The sequence below is a fragment of the Amblyomma mixtum genome, chromosome 5 (genome assembly GCF_055824585.1).
Source record: "Amblyomma mixtum isolate Tamu chromosome 5, ASM5582458v1, whole genome shotgun sequence".
Classification (NCBI taxonomy): domain Eukaryota; kingdom Metazoa; phylum Arthropoda; class Arachnida; order Ixodida; family Ixodidae; genus Amblyomma; species Amblyomma mixtum.
In genome coordinates, this window is record NC_143016.1 from 69847220 (window position 1) to 69866658 (window position 19439).

The following is a 19439-nucleotide window of genomic DNA, read 5'->3' on the forward strand; positions in this document are numbered from 1 at the left end:
TTGTCCAGCGTAGTTTTGTTTTTCCCTTTTCTGTTAACATACATGCCTAGGGTTCTTATTTCCTCGACATTTGGTATCGTTCTATTTTCAAGTGTAACCTCAATTGCCGGTATCCTTTGACTGCGCTTGTTCATTGCCACAAATAGCTCCGACTTTTGCGGAGAGCAGCTGAGACCCGCGCATTTCGCATGCTCGTTAATGATATCCACTGCCTTCGAGTCGGTACTGAGAAAAAACGAGAGAAAGAAAGGAAAGGCAGAGAAGTGGGTATTGCAAGGGGCGTGTCTCCTAACAAGGAAAGTCGTAGCCTAATTTCCCAAGTATACTTTACTACTCGAACTGCATATTTGCTTCTCGCTTCCCGTAAAGATTTCTGTGCATGTGAAATTTTGTTCCCACTCAGGGGTTGAGCGAAGATGTTGATTCTCTCCCCAAAGAAAAAACATCGTTCTTTTTCTTAAAACGTCATGTTCGGGTGCCCGATCTTTAACAAGTCTTTCCGTAACCTCCGGAAGTTCGGGTAACTACAGCAAGTTTTATCCCAGCCAATAAAATCTCGTACTTCACTTTCGCCCTCAAGACACTTTACTCATGACCCGGGGTTGTTCAAAGAGCAAAACCTTCTTGACAAAAGGATTCAAGTTCACAGAGCTGGAACTCGTCTCAGAGGCCCATTTGTTAAAAGAAGAAGACAACTGCAGAAACACGTGACGACTCACGTTGTCGGAGACGTGGAGGGCGTCTGGGCAGGCCGCCACCAGGTGTCGCACCACGTCTGGGTTCTCCACAAGCACGGCCACGTGCAGTGCGCAGCGCCCTCTCGTGCCCTTGGCCGTCACCAGGCTCACATCTCGCCGCACCAGCTGCTGCACGCCCTCCAGGTAGCCATTGCGCACGAACGCGTGCAGCTCCTCGCGGGCTTTCTGCGAGTATGCGCAACCCAATCATTTCCGTCCCATTAAATATCAGCTCTTCTGTTGATTGCAGTGTAACTCTCCTTTTACGCACGTGCACTAGTAAATAAAGAAATATGAGAACTTTGCGTGCGAGTGTAAACACCCCCTTATTTCTCAAGTAGAGATGAAAGGCGACGGCAGCAGTGCTCTGTCTGACTTGTGAGCCAAGCTGTTAAGAGAAGGGTCTTGAAATGTGGTGTTTTCTAATATTGCGCTACTAGGAGCAACAAGCCGCGCCTCGAACGGAATAATTTTTACTTTTACCCGAAAGTTCGCTTGAATAGTGTTCACTCGTGAAGCATGAAAGTGAAGTCGACAGCAAAAGTTCGCGGAATGTCCACGTGGAGAAAAAAAAAACTGTTTCAGCAAAGTGAAGCAAGCCAATCGTCTGAAATTCCTGAAAATAGGATTAGACGGGCACGCTACATTCACTGGTGGCAATAGCAGGCGAGTCGAGAGGTAGCGCTGCAGTAAATTGCTTCCAAAGCACATGCGCCCCGTAAACTTTTGCGGCTCACTGTAGATTGTCCCCCTTATTTTTGTATAAACGAGTGGTCAAGTATTTATTTGTGCATAATGAACTTCAGTTTTTCTTTCACCGAGTCGAAGAGGTAGAGTGTTAGGTAATGGTTGAAGATATTCTTTTCTCAATAAAAAGCGAAAAAAAAAAAATAGAAGCAAGCTACACTGCAACACATCTATTTTAAGCAGCAATCTCATGTCCTTTAGCCTTTGCGGTAGACACGCGTTGCTAAGGGCTTCAAACGGTGCCTAACAGAAAAGCCACAAAAAGAAAAAAAATATATATTTATGGGCCACTATGTGATTTTAACACGCATTAGTATCACCTGAACAACGTAATTTCTAGCCTATTTACGGCACTACATTAGCGACGCGCAGTCTTCCAGAAGCCGCTCCTCTTTATCTTATTTTAGCCGCTGTGGCACCAAAGCTGTTCAAGCTGTTTGTCAAATTGCAGTGATGTGCCCTGCAAGTTGAATTTCGCCAAGAGAAGTTGTGGCTGAGAGTTTGAAGCTCCGCGAGATTTTTCTACAAGGCTGTTCACGTCACTTCATGTTGTAAGCACAAAAAGCTAGGTTTGCCGCAGTTTTTGTCTTTTTGCAGTGATGCATGCTTTACAGGGCGATAATGACCAGTGAGAAAAATAATGATAATGTACTACTCCTGAGCGCCTGTCATTGTCAGGAAAATAAATGACATTTAACTTCGTTGTGAATAAAATTTCCCTAAAAACTTCTTCGGAAGAAAAATATGAGCGCCTTTTAAGCGTTGTCGCAAGGCGCATTACTACGAGATATTCCATTTCTATGACTTGGCTGTAAATAGAGGCCATGAGTGCATGAGAACGACACATTTTGTCAGGGTGTTAGATGACGTCGTGAAAGGAATACAATGATCACAATAACAATAGATTTCGCGTCAATTATGAGCTAGCATGTTACCTAAAATTAGTAAATTAAGCCAGAGAAGATGTAATAAAATAGTAGGGATGTTTATTGACATAGTTATTGTTGAAGGCAAATAAGCTATGCTCCGCATTTAACTATTCACAGTTGAGTAAAAAATAAATAGAAAGAAAGAAAAAGTTGACCCTTCAAACCCGGATGTAACGCAGAAGTTGTAAGAGCATCGAGTAACAAAATTCACGGAGACAGGTGTCGTTGTACGTCGTACGTACGTTTCATTTTTACTGCTTTTCAACGTAACATGAACCTATAAGAATGTATAAATTTTCCTAAAGGGCGATCTCACTGAGCAAGCTGGCATTAAAACTGGCTGGTGAGTCCTCCATTATTTTGCTAATTCACTAAACTTCGAAACTATTCCATTTGGGTCGAAACGCTGCTGTACAAAGTAGCGTGGTTTGTTTCCTTGCTATATGTCAAGATTTTATTTCTGCGCATTTACGGTACAGACTAACAGAGGTAAGTAATTAACATTGTATATTTTTGGGAAACGAACGTTGTTTAAGTGCTGTATAGCTTTTATAATTATTATCTTCCAGATATAATAAAAAGGTTTGCAATTTTGATAAAAATCCTTAGCAGGTTTGTATAAATAAAAAAGTTCAGGAACAGACAGGGGTTCTTATGCTCGTATCTTGTAGCGTACTGGGAGCACAACAGGACTTCTGCGGTAGGGCTCGGAGGACTGGCTATTGTGCCGGTCACAAACGAAGTAGCCTCGGGACTTTTGAAAATCATGTTAGTTGGGCACTCACAGATCGGTCCGAACTCGACAGTGATGGTGGAGGGGCTGCACTAAGAATACAAGTGATTCGCTTGTGACGTCACACACACCTAGATGATAGTTGGCTCGTTGGTTCTACAATGTAGGTTAGAGCAGGTTGAGATAAGTAGATCAGATAAACGCACGGTTTTTCGCCGTGATCCTGGACTACAACATAGTGCCCACTATGGCGTCAGTGCAATCGATATATAGCTTTTCCCTGCTCGATACAGGTTTGGTTTGGTTTGGTTTATGGGGTTTGACGTCCCAAAGCGACTCAGGCTATGAGAGACGCCGTAGTGGAGGGCTCCGGAAATTTCGACCACCTGGGGTTCTTTAACGAGCACTGACATCACACAGTACACGGGCCTCTAGAATTTCACCTCCAAAGAAATTCAACCGTCGCGGCCAGGATCGAACCCGCGTCTTTCTGGTCAGCAGCCGAGCACCATAACCACTGAGCCACCGCGGCGGCAAACAGGTCCGTTTAAGGACCATGCACTGAGACGTGCGTTCCGGGATGCTCACGAAGAATGCGTCCATGTCGTGCACAAGCCCCTGCATGTCCGTCAGCTGACATTGGGCGAGCACGGCGGTCAGGTGCCTCCCGTGGCGGTCGGTGGCATGCAGCAGCGGCTCGTATCCGCGGTGCGCGAGCGCCCGCAGCAGTCCCGCGCGGCGTTCCAGGAAGGCGTCGAGCACGAACGCGTCGAGCGCGAGCACGTTGTCCCTCTGCTGGGCCTCGCGCGCCACGTCCCTTGCCGTGCGGTAGCGGGCGTCCCTCTCGGCCAGCAGCGCTTGCCCCTGACGCACCAGCGCGTAGAAGCAGCCGTCGCTGTGTGCGTGCGACGCGGCGAAGTGCAGCACTGTCTGGCCCTCTTCGTCCTGCGCGCATCAAGCAGGGAGAGCGGAGGTTGAGGGTGATTAATATCTGCGTTGCTCAGCTGGACGCGTCCACTTCTGCTGATTAACAGGTTTAGTAAAAAGTTATAGCGCAGACATGGACAACCACAGGGATACGACACACATACACAAGCGCCTATGCACCAACTCGTCCAAAAGTAAGTTTAATTGATTAACACATTCACTGCGTAGTGGGTAATCGGTAGGTCACGTCGTTTATTTCGTACTGCGTGGCCCGGAATTACTGAGTCACATGATGAAGCCGCGGGTCAGATTTTATCTGAGGTCTAAGAAGGAGTGGGTCGCAATAAAATTCGTGGCTGCCCAACATGAATAAATGCCTTCACCCACCGGTGAACCACGACGCAGTGAACGTGTTTAGGCTTAGCTGGCGGACAGTTAATGGCACATGCAGTGCGTACCTTTGATTTTAGATCCTGCTGTTTAGCTGTGATTGACAACTCGTGAAAAAACAGCAACATAGTGTAGTTTAACCGGCTTGGTGGAAGCAAGAGTACAGAGCTGAAGAGCAGTGCAAAAGGGTGGATCATTTCGCGGTGTGTTGATTTTACGATTAAACAGCAGAGGAGGGGAGAGGTTGTAATGTTTGTCAAGTATGGTCTCCTGGAATGCGCCATCGTGTATTGGTTAGGCGTTGTTTCTCAGTAGCCCACTAAATGGTAACAGCACCAGAGAGAGCGTGCGCAAGTACGGTTGGGGAAAAATGCTATTATCTCTGGCTAGAGTGCTCGCTGGCGTCACATTTTCTGTGCCAGTATACTGAATGAACTTTGGGTTTCTTCCGATCTCCGCTGACTCCCATAGATACTGAGATTATGAAAAAAATTGAATGAGGTGGTCAAACTCGCAAATATGGTGGTTTCATGGAAGGCTTTGAGTGGTTAATTTAGGCGGTTCCGCAGGCTTCAGACTGTGGTAAAATGGCCGGCGGTTGCTGCATTACACCTGCTGCCTGACGCAAACATCAGGTTGACGGTGTCCAAATCTATTGAATTCAGAGCTATTTTCGTCATGCTATTTGCACTTGTTTTCTTTGCCGTCACCCCAGAGCGAGGCTCCCTATTCGGCAAACCTAAATTTCCCTCTAAGGGTACTAAATTTGTTTTATTTTCTTTAATTGCCTGCAGAGAAAAAAACATCCAAGGTTTCATTGGTCAAATTTATATTATCGCAGTATTGTGTTCCTCCTTTACAACTGCGCTTGCTTAAGAAATAATGTATATAGGGTGTCGGGGTGGTGATAAATATGTTTGTTTGACAGTTTGGAAGAGGGATTCATGTAGTTGCGGTCCTTAGTCCGGGAGTCCACTGGCTGTCGCTGCTGTCCGTGCGCTCTTGAGGAGTTGCTCCTCCCAAAGTTGTTTTTTGCAAACAAAAACAAATATTCTATCACCACTGAGGACTGCAATTGTCCTTTTAATTGCTGGCAAGCAGAATACCGCAGGTTGTGCAAATATTACGCAGTTTATTTAACTCACTCTAATCTTTCAGCAATAACCAAATGGTATACAGGAACATGTTATCATGTATTGTACACACGATAAGCGGTTAGTACATACTTCTCACTTTGCTTGCTTGACGAATGACTTAGAGACCGAAAGATGCAGTGGAGCTTCTTGGTAAACGCTTTGAGAGCTCCTTCTCTCCTCAAAATACAAATATGTAATGACACACTGAGACCGCGGCGAAAACGGAGATAAATTTTTTGAGCGTTAGCTTGGGGCTTAGGGAGCCAGCGGAAGGGGGACAGGAGCAACAAAAGAAAAGATTTCATGGATATGACATTCTGAGTTACTTTGGGGCGTTAGACCCCAATAAACCAAACCAAATCAAACCAAACCTTTTCTCTCCCTACGAAGTAAATTTCCTAAGCTAGGAAAGTAAAACTTCCGTTAATACAGGCAGGCAACCACGCTCATGCAGGTCCCATTTCGGTCCGCGACTTTTGGACCTCATCTTGTATACAGTCATCATATAAGAAACTTACTTGTTAGTTAAGCAGACTCTGATTATGATTCTGACCTCTCAAAGCGCCCGTGATTCTTGAGCCTTCGGTGCGCCGAACTAGCTCATTGTAGTGGCGACTTGAAAGCCTGGTTCAGATTTGCGTTTGATGCAGCACTTTTTTATATCAGGGTTCATTTATAGTATACAACAGGCTTTTTTTTTTTTTCGGAGTAAAGTTTACGTCGTGCTTATGTGCTTCGTCATTGTTTTGCACCTGTCTTGGGGACAAAGGAGTACCATGTTTCAAATAAGCATGATGGCCTCCTTTCGCATATATATAGTCCGAATAACAAAAAAAAAAGGCGCGTTTTGCGGCATTTGAAACTGTTTGACGGGCAGCGGCACTTAAGATGAAATGTACTGGAACGTACGTCAGTAGATCTCTAATGATAGGCCCAGCTAGAATAACTACATGACATGGCCACTCCACATGTTATGAGCAGGTCGCGACCTTTTTCTGCCCACACGAGCACTCTCACTGTACCAGGAGCGTCAGAGAACACTCTCGGGCCAAGTCCACAAAGCTTTCAATTCCCGAGACAGGTTAGTGACTTGCTTATACTTAGACTAATTCCTCGTCGTCTGTCATGATAAGATAGCATAGAAGCTCAGTTCAGTCAGGAATAAACGTAAAATAACCTCTGCGGCTTCAGGCTTCCCTATTTTCTCTTTGACCCGACGTCATTGGAATGACGTGGACACAAAGCTATCTGTACTGGTGCAGCAGTGAGAAAAGTTTGCACACAACGGTAGCCTCTGGAATGGTCTAACCACCAGCCAAGAATGCAATTTTCAGACGCCCTCCTGAGGTGTATACTAGGCTTTGGAACGCTTGCTCTCGATCACTAGCCCAAGCTAACGAAGCATGCATGCGGCATGCCCGCATTATTAAAAGAAAAAGGTCAAATAATTTTGTCTCCATATCGTTTGTAGCAGAGTAAGCTGACGATTTCACCACAGACAGGTCGAACTCAGACATTCTATAGCTACAATGCACTTTCATTCACTTTTTTTTTCGCCAAGCACTAAGCCCAGGCGCCGTTGCTTACCTTGAGCCTGGTGTAATCGTCCATGTAGTGCTCAGTCTCCTCGACGGCAGCTTCCTCAGAGAAAGGATTCGTGAAGCCCGCTCTCCTCAGACTGTCGTCACTAGAAACCAGAAATTGTTGCGCCGGGGGTGGTCACCGGCCGGGAAGACCGAAAATGAAGCTGTTGCACGCTAAATATACGTTTCGGCTTGAAAGCCATCGATTTTTTTTGTGGCCCCTTCAGCGTCATGGTGTGACAAGTTAAACGAGCCGTCAGCTATACCATAACGGCGGGCCCCATTCCTGCAGATTGAACACAAGATGTGCGGATACTTCAACCAAATTCGAATTTGACGTCAATATGATCACTCGTAACGTCAGGAGAGACGACATAAAATCGCCCCGCTACTGTTCGGCTGGCTGTGGGCGACGACTCCACTGCAACTGTTCCCCCCCCCCCCCCCCCCCCCCCATTACCTCTTCTTTTGCTTTGACGCTCTTTGTGCTCTCAACGCTATTATTATTAGACTTATCTAAAAGGTCTGCTCCAACGAGTAAAGTGTAAAGGTTTGACACACTTCGAATTTCGTTATATCTTGCTTCCTGCTTATCATGAAGTCGCTTGTCTCACAATCGTCATCGCTCGTACTAGTGTCAGGTGATAGAGTCGCCCCCGGCACTTGCCGTTTACGCTAATTTCGCTCTGAACAGTAAGGTCATGTTTTTAGTTGAATCTACATATTTTACACGTCGAAAGAACGCGGTTTGGAAAGTTTATGCGCGTACGTTTGTAGTATTATTATGTAGCCGCGCTGCACGAACTTGTGAATTTCCTGGGTAAGGCACATCGAATGTGCCATTTGACTTCAGTGTAGGTGCAGGCTAAAATTTAGGTCATCACTGTTTTTAACCGGCGCCAAGTTCAACTTGTGGGAGAACTGGTCGGAGCCCCCCGTTTATTTTTTTAGTCAAAAAGAAAGGTGGCATACGCATGAACCAGCTCTCGGTGCCCCTATCAGATAATCAAATGCGGTTGTTAGATGATAAGTAACGATTGTTTTCAGCATTAGCTTTTAAATGCACAAGCTTGCCGTGCTTAACGCTAAATGCTTCTTGCTTTTCTTTTGCTCTCGATTCCCCGTTTCTTGTTTTTGTTTACTCCGTAGTTAATTTTACTCACATCGTTACCAATTTAAGAAATGACAAAGAAATTCGTGTTTGCAGATAAATAATATTGATGGAGAGCTAGCGGGTCTTTTCGGAGCTTTCCAGTATGTTTCTTTTTGTGGTTTTGTGAAGTTCCACATACCTCTTCGCACGGTTATTGACAACTATACAAACCGCATCTTTTATTTATATGCTTAGAGCGTACCAACTAAAATCGATAGCTAGGAATAAATAACCTCGTTACTTCTTGTGCCAGTGTGGAAATGAGTTTCTTGTGTCAGCAAAGAGACGTACTGTGTTAAGATGTGAACACAAGCTCATGTCTCAGTACAGACATTCACGAAGCGATGACAGTAAGCTTCAGTAAATGAAGTAGTTGTTTTTGTTTCGCTCATTGCAGAAAATAAGAGCAATATAACGAATTCAAACAAGTAAACAAACGGAACGAAACGAGAATAAAAGAACTGAAAAAAAGAAACGAGAAAGGAAACTACAGGATATTTCAAAGGCATGAAAACAAATAAATAAGATGGCCTTAAACAGAACATAACATAAATGCATTGTAGATCTTCGACATAGCAACACAGAAAAATTATCTGTAGCTGTGGAGTTTCTCTTTTTACGAGCTACAACAAAAGAAGGGTGACAAAATTGAACAAATTAAAACGCATGAACTAATTTTTGATAACGCAACATAAAGAAGCCTCAAAGTTTCCTCCTCTGAAGCAGTCACTTAACCCCTTCGAGATATACGAGATGTAAAGAGCTCATTGGGGCTCTTGAGACAGATGCTGAGATAGAAAGAGTCAACTCCACCAGTCTACAACGATTTCTTTATTGACACAACAGCGCAAAGAAAACGGTTGACGGAACAAGTTGGTTTCATTAATAAGCTAATCTACTCACAACAAAACATACACTGTCAACATGCATGCGTGTCACACAGAATAAAATTACAGACAAATATTAAAAAAGAAGAAAAATGCTACAGAAATCAACAATAATGATCCCAAAAGAAAGAAGACAAAACAAGAAAAGGTATCTGTTTTGGCTGATTTTTGGTAGGCAGCCTGAAAGTGCTTTTGGACACCCCAGAGAAACTGTCGCGGTGGCACTACGCAGTGGCCATATATTTTTGTTTGCTCACCCATGTCATTTTCTCTAATCAGTATTTGCTTACTTTACGCAAGTCACTTGCGTCAACGCTCAACGCACGGCGTTGATAACGGTCTATAAACACCAGCATGGTACACTGCAGTTGTCCTTCTATTTCATATAAAGTTTATGTGAATCGATGCGCTATAAAAACCAGCATGATACACAGTATAGCTGTCCTATTGCATACAAAGTTTATGTGAATCGATGAGCTTTGCATGTTGCCTTTTGAAGCGTTAAAACGTGGCTGCTCTAGAGAAATCGTGTTTTCATGTAAAAAAAAAAAAAAAACTACTGCACCACAGAACAGTAGCGGCGGCAGAGAAAAACCAACGTGTTCAATAGTAATAATTTTCTGAATGCAAACTATATGTTGCAGCAAGTATCCCAGAGAGTCTTTGAACCTTGTGACTAAAAACTTACAAAATAAACCTTTTTAAACAAAACTTTACAAAAAACAAATTATTTTCAGCATCAGAGGAAAGCTCTCGCTACACAGTGGCATAAAGTCCGTGCTCATGCTGTTTTTTTTTTCGTTTTTAGCGTGAGACAGTAAATCAGATGCACCACGCTTTCCTCCTTTAAATTTTTGGGGTCCTCTGGTTGAAATTGACAGTCTGTCTATGTGTCCAAGGGTATGGCCTGAGTGATTACCAGTCGGTTGACGAGCACTACGAGAATCTACTACTCGGTTACGCTACAAAACTTTTCACACACTCACCAAAAAACATCAGTAAATCAAATAATGCAAATAATATATCACTGCAAAGCACTCGCACCGTTCTCTGTATCGGCACACGATGGCTCTCGTTTCGGTAGAAGTTCTTACAAAATAAAACGCTGCACCTGAGTAAGTATTCAATGCGCGGCACCACAATCGCTACACTCTCGTTACAAAGCCGGTGCGCGCTCTTCACTACAAACTCAAACAAAAATAAGTTTAAACCACCGTGTAAGCCTCGGTTCCTACGCATCAAATGTACACCTCCAGTCGTAAAAATGTGCTGCAAAACGTACTATCTACATATTTTCTCCCTACATCGCTAAGACATCGAGCTGATAAATGCAGTATTCGCTCCAGCCACCCTTACTGGCATTCCACACAACTGCTTCTCTCATGCGACTCCTTCAGCAGTTTCCGTGTCAGCATGCGGCCATGAATAATGAGCCTTGAATGTCCGCAGTGTGGAAAGCGTGCAAACACGAGTGCGTAACACCGCTCTATGGCACGTTCTTACTGCGAATCGCAGAATGTTATTCCATGTATGCGAAGATAATAGCGAAAATGCAAACGTCGAAGTTCTTACAGGGGCAGCACTGCTACGACGCAGCGCAATTTTAGCATATAAGCGGAAGTGAAATTTATCTCAAAGAAAGAAAGAAAGCTATGAGCGCCGCGAACGGTGCATACAAGTTGCCAGGTTTAAGATTTTGTGACTGACAGCCGGTCCTGCTGTTGTTTCGTTGGCTTGGCGCAATGACGCGAAGCAGCCATTCGTGGACCAAACTAACAAACGCAGAGATTTTTGAAATAGGCCTCAGATGCTCAGCGTGGTTCGTGCGCCTTCCGCCACAATACTCGAATGGCCCATGCAGTCAGTAGCCCATAACAATAATATTGGGCACCGCTGCGGTGGCTCAGTGGTTGCGGCACTCGGCTGCTGGTCCGAAACACGCGGGTTCGATCCCGGCCGTGGCGGTTGAATTTCTATGGAGGCGAAATTCTAGAGGTCCGTGTACTGTGCGATGTCAGTGCTCGTTAAAGAACACCAGGTGGTCGAAATTTCCGGAGCCCTTCACTACGGCGTCTCTCATAGCCTGAGTCGCTTTGGGACGTTAAACCCCAATAATAAACCAACCCTATTGGTCAAATAGTACGGTACCGGCCAATCATGAAACAGCCTCTTACGCAAGCAAGCGTACAAGTACGAACAATAAAAAAGAGAAGGACTGAGTTCGCACTCAAGGAATAACTTTTGCGTTTGTTCCGCAATGAATTTGGAAAGGCGATATATACAAAATTCGCAAAAAGGAGGGGTTCTTAGTTAAAAACAGAAACATGCTTTACAGTCATAATAAGCAAGCAGTCACTGACTGCACGCTAACGAACTGAACCCTTTTATGTTGCTTGGACCTGCACAATAACTTTGCGAATATGTTCCAGAAATACAACTCGGTGAGCTGCTGCGACACAGAAGTCATATCGCGTGTTGTTTTACCGGTACATAAATAGGAGTGTGTGCGTGTGAAGCAACATATTTACGGTGCAGAATAACTTTTCGGCAAAAAAAAAATGCAAATAAAGGATGAGAATGAAATTTCGCGTGCGCTCGGCGTCAATTCGGTATCCGAGAACTTGAGCTGACGATTCCACTTTCTCCTTCCATTTTACCTTGTGGCTGAAGACGAGATGGTGTTAGCCCTGGATGCGGTGTTGTCGTCACGGGCCTTCGCGTTCATCCCCTGAGAGAAATGTGGAAGAAAGGAATAGAGCCATTTTTCAAATACACATTTGTTTCTACATAGGCGACGAATGAGGATCGCGTGCGCCTTGCAGTAAATTAATGTCAGAGGACGTGCCACAGCGGCTTTCTTAACAACAAAATCGCTTCGACACAAGGCAGCATTTGAAATTTTAACTATTCTGCGCCTCGTACGATGTTACGCACTAAGAATGAATTATGTGTCAGTGCTTTGGCAGATATCATCAACGCTTTTTAGCTCGGTCAAACTAAACAACAGCCAAAATACATTAATCAACGTGTTGCAAAAATACACATCTATGCGAAAACAAGGCACTTGGAAGTAATTTGAATCTGGGTGCCAATAGACGTGTCTACGACCTGATCATACATAGCAATAAAGCTACAGATAGAGATGCATAGAGATGAAGTTTTTTTTTATCTCTATGCATGATCAAGCTGATCATGCATATAGATAAAAAAACTGCTAAAAAATACGGCTGCAGTAGTACCCGACATCGTCCGTACCATATGTGATTCCTGCTATCCCTCGCATTTTGAGCGCTTCATTTTTGTCTAATTCCCTGAAATTCCTCCTCAGGAGATTTGGGTTCTTGGGAGATTTGAGATTTGGGCAGGAGATCACGACATATGGGCCACACTTAATTTCGCGTCCCACAATGAAGCGACGTGTAGTCTGGACGCAGTTTCAGACACAGGCTTATACCCCTGTCACACTAGCAAATTTAATGTCATTCGAACCTAATGGCATTCGATGCATCGAATGTCATTCGGTCTCGTTCGGTGCTACACGGAAAAAAATAATGTCATTCGAAAATGACGGCATCGACGATCAGTGAAAAAAAAAATAGTCCTACTGAACGACATCAGCGCGCATAAAATATGTTTGAAATTGTTGTGCAGTATTTCAAAAGCGGGTGAGAACATTTGTGTGCCGTATTATAAGCGTAAAATATTATTTGCGGCCATTCTGCACCACTTTAGCCATCAAAAGCCAAGCCAAGTACAAAGTCAACCACAAATCCGATAAATGTAAACAAACAAAATGGCTGACATGGCGGCGCGCGGAGCTTGGAAATGACTTCCTAAAGGTGAACTGCTCAGTTACGTCTTTAAGTACCTTCGAGCTTAACGAACATGGCACGTCAACCAACAAGAATCACGCATCCCAAAATGACCGACGGTCGCGGGAAAGACGCTGCTTCACGCTCGGCCGCTGCGGTTGGCTGCTTTTGAGATCGAGAGTACTAGCTATCCACGACAGCCTCTAGTGTGAACACACACAAACATTAACTTTTTTTTAGTAGAACTAAATAAATGCACTTTCTAAGTTTGGCAGTGTGCACACTATATTTTTCGCGTCGCTTGTACCTGCTGCGCATCTGGTGTCCAGAGTACGCATTCGGTTCGAGATCGAATGCGAATGAGTTCCCCTAACTCATTCGATGGCGAATGTCATTCGAACCTAATGACATTACATGTTCCCGTGTAGCAGTCGTTTAATGACATTAGGTGCTAATGCCATTCGATTCGAATGACATTAAATTTGCTAGTGTGACAGGGGTATTAGTCTCATCACTTCACAGCCCGAGTGGGACCAGTAAGGAAGACCTGCTCAAGGATGGGGGGGGGGGGGGGGGGGGGTACTTTGTAGGCTTTCTCATCCTTTCTTTTCTTTTGCCTCTTTGTCATTGGTCAGGCCCGGCTGTCACAACGGAGCTGGCTAGCAGATTGCTTGCCGGCTTCCGAGCCCTACGTCACACAGAGGCGCCGCCAATGGCAAAGGGGCAAAAGGCAAAAAGGAGAAGATATACTGCCCCAGGACACGGTCGCAGCCGGTGCGTCTAAGACACGCAAAAATCCATGGCATTAATATCCGTGCTTCTCCGTATTGCCCACAAAAAACATAGTGCACGCGACATCACCCTAACCAAAGCTTATCTGTCCACAGTTATGCAGGGTGCTCACTGGCTGAGCGTTGTTCGGTGCCTTCGCCGACTGGCCTCGGGTCGCTTGCTTCTGGCTGAGCCACGAGGCGACGAAGGACACGGGGTCAGGCGGCCGCTGATGGGCGACGGCCGAGAGCGCGCCCACGAGCGCGTCCCCGACGCTGGCGCTCAGGTACTGGGCCTCCTCTGGCGTCCTGCCTGTCAGCAGCAGAGACTGTGCCAACTGCGCCATGTCGGCACCCGCGCTCTGGCCGTTCTGTCAAGAAGCCGAGAACACAAACAAATTAAGAGCAAAGCTTTCCTCTCATTAATATCAGCGGCCAACACAAGCGTGAAAAGAATTACGAAGACTGTTCAAGGCTATGCTAGAGGTAATAGCACTCTTCTTTAGAAGAAAAAGAGCTGATGCCCATCAGCTGCTTGATGCAAAGCATTCCACTTTTTGTGCCTCAATTTGCGGAAGTCAGCGAAACCAGCGGCCGCAAGATGAAAGCGCAAAGACCGCGAGGGCAATGAGAAGTACTCCCTTTGTCAAAAGTTTCGAGCTGAGCGGTTTGCTTCTGGGCCACACTATGTGGTTCGTTATGCATCCCCAGAGTTCCAGATCTTTAGAAGGTAAGATGAACTGCGGTCAACCCCTCCCCCGAAGATTATAGAAGTTCCACTGATGCTACAAGAGCCCCTATGAGAGGCTTTGAACTTAACGCTTCTGGGCTCTAAACTTTTGGCAAATACTTCACAATGGATGTGCGCCCTGTAGAGCTCTTCCGGCGTGTAATCCACACCTACAGTTTGGAGTAGACCGGCTGTTTAAGCCAGTTTGGATCGCTACTACAGCGCAACAAGACGGGAGCAAGGTGGGTGGGAAAACAGGCAAAATAAGTGCTGACTATAGACCTGCAAGGCATCGCTGTGTATGAGTGTACGTGCGCTTATATCTCCTCGTCTTCGTCTCCTTTTTGATCTATTTCCGGCACCAGTCGTTAACATGCTTTACGAGTTTCTAATCGTCCCATTCCGAGTATTGGTAAATTGGTAAATTGGTTTGTGAGGAAAGGAAATGGCGCAGTATCTGTCTGGCATATCTCGGCGGACACCTGAACCGTGCCGTAAGGGAAGGGAGGAAGGTGGGAGTGAAAGAAGAAAGAGGTGCCGTAGTGGAGGTCTCCGGAATAATTTCGACCACCTGGCGATCTTTAACGTGCACTGACATCGCACAGCACACGGGCGCCTCTTGCGTTTCGCCTCCATCGAAACGTGGCCGCCGCGGCCGGGTTCGAACCTGGGTACTCCGGCTCGGTAGACAGGCGCCTTACCACTGAGCCACCGCCGCGCTTTGGAAGAATCAATGTGGTGATAAACAATTGGGCACGCACCTTTTTTTCCGGCAGTGCGGATATTTGGTGACCTGTCGTAGTCGTGGTGCGATCTGGGGCTGCGCCATGTTCTAGCGGCAGCCGGACTGCCGTTTGCAAGGGCTCCTGGACAGGCTGTCGCGCCCCTCCTTCGGTTGGTACCGGCGGGGCATGGCCCTGCTGCAGCGCTGGAGGCGGCACAACCTTCGGCGCGATCTCCGCTGGCGCCGCTGCGGTCGCTGTCTTCGACGCTTCCGACAGTGGCACTTCCGTTGACGGGGCTTCGGGCTGAGGTTTCTCAGACTCTGGCAGAACCATCGTCTTTACGTTCCCGTTAACCGCACTGGGGGCGGTCGCCGCCGGTGCATCTGGAACAGTATTTGGCGCCTCTGCGAGAAAAGTTACATCGACATTGAAATAAATCTAAAAACTACATACTACGTGAATGTACCTATGCAGTTATCGGACATTTCGCAGTAGAGGCAACGCTTTCACTTTAGCAAGATTACTTTGTGTCATACCTATTGCGGTATGTACCAACACTTTTCTCAATTAACGTAGGTGAATATATGTAGAATTAAGTAAGAAAATGTGCTTTACGAGCTGCCTTCTTTAAATGAGCACCTGCATCTTAATCTGGGCGGGCGGGCGCGTGACTTCACCGTTGTCACGATGGTCACATCGGGCATCAGCTTGGTTGCCGTGGGTGCCAAAATGCACCATGCAAGAGCCATTTCAGACAAACACTGGGAGCTTCGTACACATCAGAATGAGGATCACACTATCCTGTACCGAGGAAAACGCGTTGTCACTATACGTGGTCGGACGGATATCTCGGGATAATTTGTCTGTGGAAGTTTACAGTACAAAGTATCAAGTTACAGGAACTTTTATTAATCTTGGCAGTTTCCAATATAAAAGCCTTGTTTCCACGCTGCTAAAGCTAGTAGAAATACAAAGGCGAAAAAATACGTAACGACGAGAAAAGAGGTAGAACAAGAGCTGCTTATTGAAAGATTGTTTATGAACAAAGTTATTTGACATATCATAACACTTCGCCATAACAATCAATATATCTGCAGGTCACTCCTCCGGACGCCTGTAGTTTTCTGCTATTTATTATCAAAAACGCACCCTCGTGGTTTCCTATAGCGGTCTTACCTACTCGAAGAGAGCGCAGGACAAATTTGAAAAGCAGGATTTTACTACGAATCGGCAGGCTAGACCATTCCGATCAATATGTTCATAATAGTATCTTAATATTCCATAGTTTCCACACAATTAAAAGTGACGTCCAAGGAAGTTGGACTTGAACTTTTTCACAACCTCAGTACACAAAACGCGTCACTTATTTCCAATCTCACTGCATGTGCAAAAGCAGGCAGAGATGACAGGCTCACCGGGTTTTTCTGTGGGCGTGGACGGCCTCTGCCAGACATCCGCCTTGGCCGACTTATCGTCGTCCGTCGCCGTCTGGTAGTTCGCGAGCAGTTCTCTGATGCTCAGCTCCTTGGGGTTCTTGAGATAGTATTCGGGCGTGTGTCCCATCTGAAAAGGTGGCGCAAAATTGACAGCACCCTCACATCATTCTGCGCACGAGAAAACGGAAACTTTTCTGCGCACATAACCAACCAACAGCATGCAGTAATGTTACGTAGTGGTGAGACTGCAGTCCGGAGAGTAGAAAGACAGCGAAAATGGCTTCTCAACAAAACTCTTTACTTAGGGTGACTTGCGCCGGCAATGGACTGATTGACTCGGCGGCGGCGTAGCAACAAGCGTGCTCGGCAGTCGTCGAGCAGAACGCCCGCCGCTCTAGGCCGTACTCAATTTAAAGCTGACAGCAAATTTTTGAGGTACGGCGTGCAAAGTTACTACAACATTCTGGAACAACGTAGAAACCACTCTGCTTGAATGCGATCAGTCGAGATAAATCTATCGTGTCTTGCATCCCAAACAAAACGATAAGCGGCGTGCCGGATGCTTTGAAGATATGAACAAACAAACACTGCAAAGCTTCACGGCAATAAAACACAGGCGGTGAACTAAACCTTTTAAGCATACGTCTGGTTCTGTTTGGTCAAGTCCACAGGCATGTAGCATAAGGAGAGAGTTTCACTATTCGATATAAGGCACGGACGGGGCCTTTTTATGTTTTTTTTTCTTCTATGACAGTTCCCAATAAAAGATATAACTGGCAGATTATGGCATAGAAAAAATATTATGCACCGGTAGATTTTTAGCGAGAGCACACTAAGTTTTCTTAATCTTTGCCGCGTTCCAGTATACACGCAGAGTATGTAAATTGATACAAATACATGACCACAGGTTTTGCAGCCACAATGTTAGAGAAGAACTGCACACATAAAAAAAGCGTATCACGGATTACACAGAGCACACACGGTCTCCACATACACTGGACTGCCGCGAAATCTATGTCGATGAAGTGACGGCGTTCTTTTAATGAGCACAGTTGTCAATCCTTGAGCCCTATTTTCTCAACGGCTTCTTCTAGCTTAGGACACTCAATGTAAGAAAGCCAGAACGTTATCTACGCTTTTATATTTACAAAGTGATAATTTGAAGGTCCCTGCTCAAAAGGTGAGTGAATGAGTGAAAATGAAACTTTTTACATTGCCGTATATTTTTTTCGGCACAGTAGCTCATTCATTCCAAACCTTAGAGGACACTGATATACCTCAAGTCTTTTCCCTCGATCGGTACAGGCAGCTCACACCGGACCTTGGTGTATAACATTGCCTTACTATCTGACTAATCAATACAAAGTCGGGCTAGATGAATTGCATTGAGTGGAAACTTGTAGCGCTTGGGAAGGCCCAAAGAGCAAATAAGATACACAGGACGTAAACCAACGTTATGCCAACTAGCCTAATTTAATAAGCGTTCTACTTAGAATGATGTTCCGTGTTATTCCTGGCCGCATTTCCCCTTTGAGTAAAAGCATCGCATATTTTTTCGGTCGACACACGAGTATCGCGAAAGTCTCGTACCTTGTCCTTGATAGTTTCGTCAGCGCCAGCCTTCTTCAAGATGTCGAAGTAATTTTGAGCTTCGAGCACGACGGCAGCGTAATGTAAAGGTGTACGCCCTTCCTGCGAACGCATGAGAGAGCACAGAGTAATCACTGTAGAGCCGCAACCGGTAAAGTCTCTCGCAGTGTCCGCGACATGATATTTCAGGACTTTTACAGGATTTACTCCCTCTCGCACAGCCAGTCTTATTGTCGACCCCGAGCAAACAGTCGAAGTAAAATTATTTCTGAGAGGAATCACGTCCAGTTCATTCGAGACGAGGCTGACACAAAGTCCACAGTGCGCAATATAGCAGTATGCTGATATTTTTGTGACCTTAGAACGTTAAGCGGTAGTTCCGAATCTTGAGCACGTAGCGCTCAACGCTGCTTGGCTCACTGGAACCCCGCCTTCCAGTAATTTCTTTGAAACATCGGGAATTACTATGGGTTTTATCACGTCTCAACTCAACGCCTCCCGACTGACTTGGCTGTACTGAAATGTCGCACTGCACTATCTCTAGACACAAGCAATACAACGCGAAAACACATGATGTTTTTGTCTCTGGAAAAGAAATTGCACAAACCTCTCTGGTAAATGCTACAGCAGAACTGCACTAAGTAAAACGGCAACCATAGCTTCCAGCTAAAGCACCCGCTTAGGCTTCGGGAGGTGATGGGTTCTACTCCCGCTTCTGGCCGATTACCCCTCGGCTTTATAAAATGAATGAAGCCATGAACTGGCCTGTTGCTCGGATTCTTAGCGTGTATGGCTTGGAAAAAGGAGCCTGCGCCTTCAAATTCGGTCACTGTGGGCTTGAACAGGCATTCTGAAAAAGGGCCACGATAGGATTTACCTCACAAGGCAGGTTTCGTTCACTTGAGGGCTAATTATCTATCGAGGCTGTTGAGGTTTGCCGAATGCCATTTTCCAAGCATTTCACTCTAAAAGAGGCGAACATCGGACCGAGCGAAAGTTTGTACGGATTTCAAAACCATGGAGTACCCAGTGGCACTGGTGATAGAACGTAACGCTTCAGCTGCGAGGAGGGTGCTCTACCATAATGCCTTGCAGAATGGCGACATCAAGCTAGAAAGAACCTATGTAGTGTGTTCTGCATTTACTCTCTGAAA

The 19439-nt window shown here is 45.6% G+C and overlaps 1 protein-coding gene across 1 annotated transcript in view; it reads right to left on the bottom strand.

Moving 5' to 3' along the window:
• LOC149342572 (uncharacterized) overlaps nt 1-19439 on the bottom strand; it is a 111823-nt gene that overhangs the window by 3168 nt on the left and 89216 nt on the right. Inside the window, exons 22-29 of the mRNA XM_089544928.1 lie at nt 18286-18387; nt 16675-16822; nt 15296-15663; nt 13939-14175; nt 11880-11950; nt 7187-7286; nt 3735-4091; nt 720-923 (exon numbers count right to left, since the gene is read on the bottom strand). Coding sequence (XP_089401054.1) covers nt 720-923; nt 3735-4091; nt 7187-7286; nt 11880-11950; nt 13939-14175; nt 15296-15663; nt 16675-16822; nt 18286-18387 — 1587 coding nt within the window. The remainder of the gene's footprint in view (nt 1-719; nt 924-3734; nt 4092-7186; nt 7287-11879; nt 11951-13938; nt 14176-15295; nt 15664-16674; nt 16823-18285; nt 18388-19439) is intronic.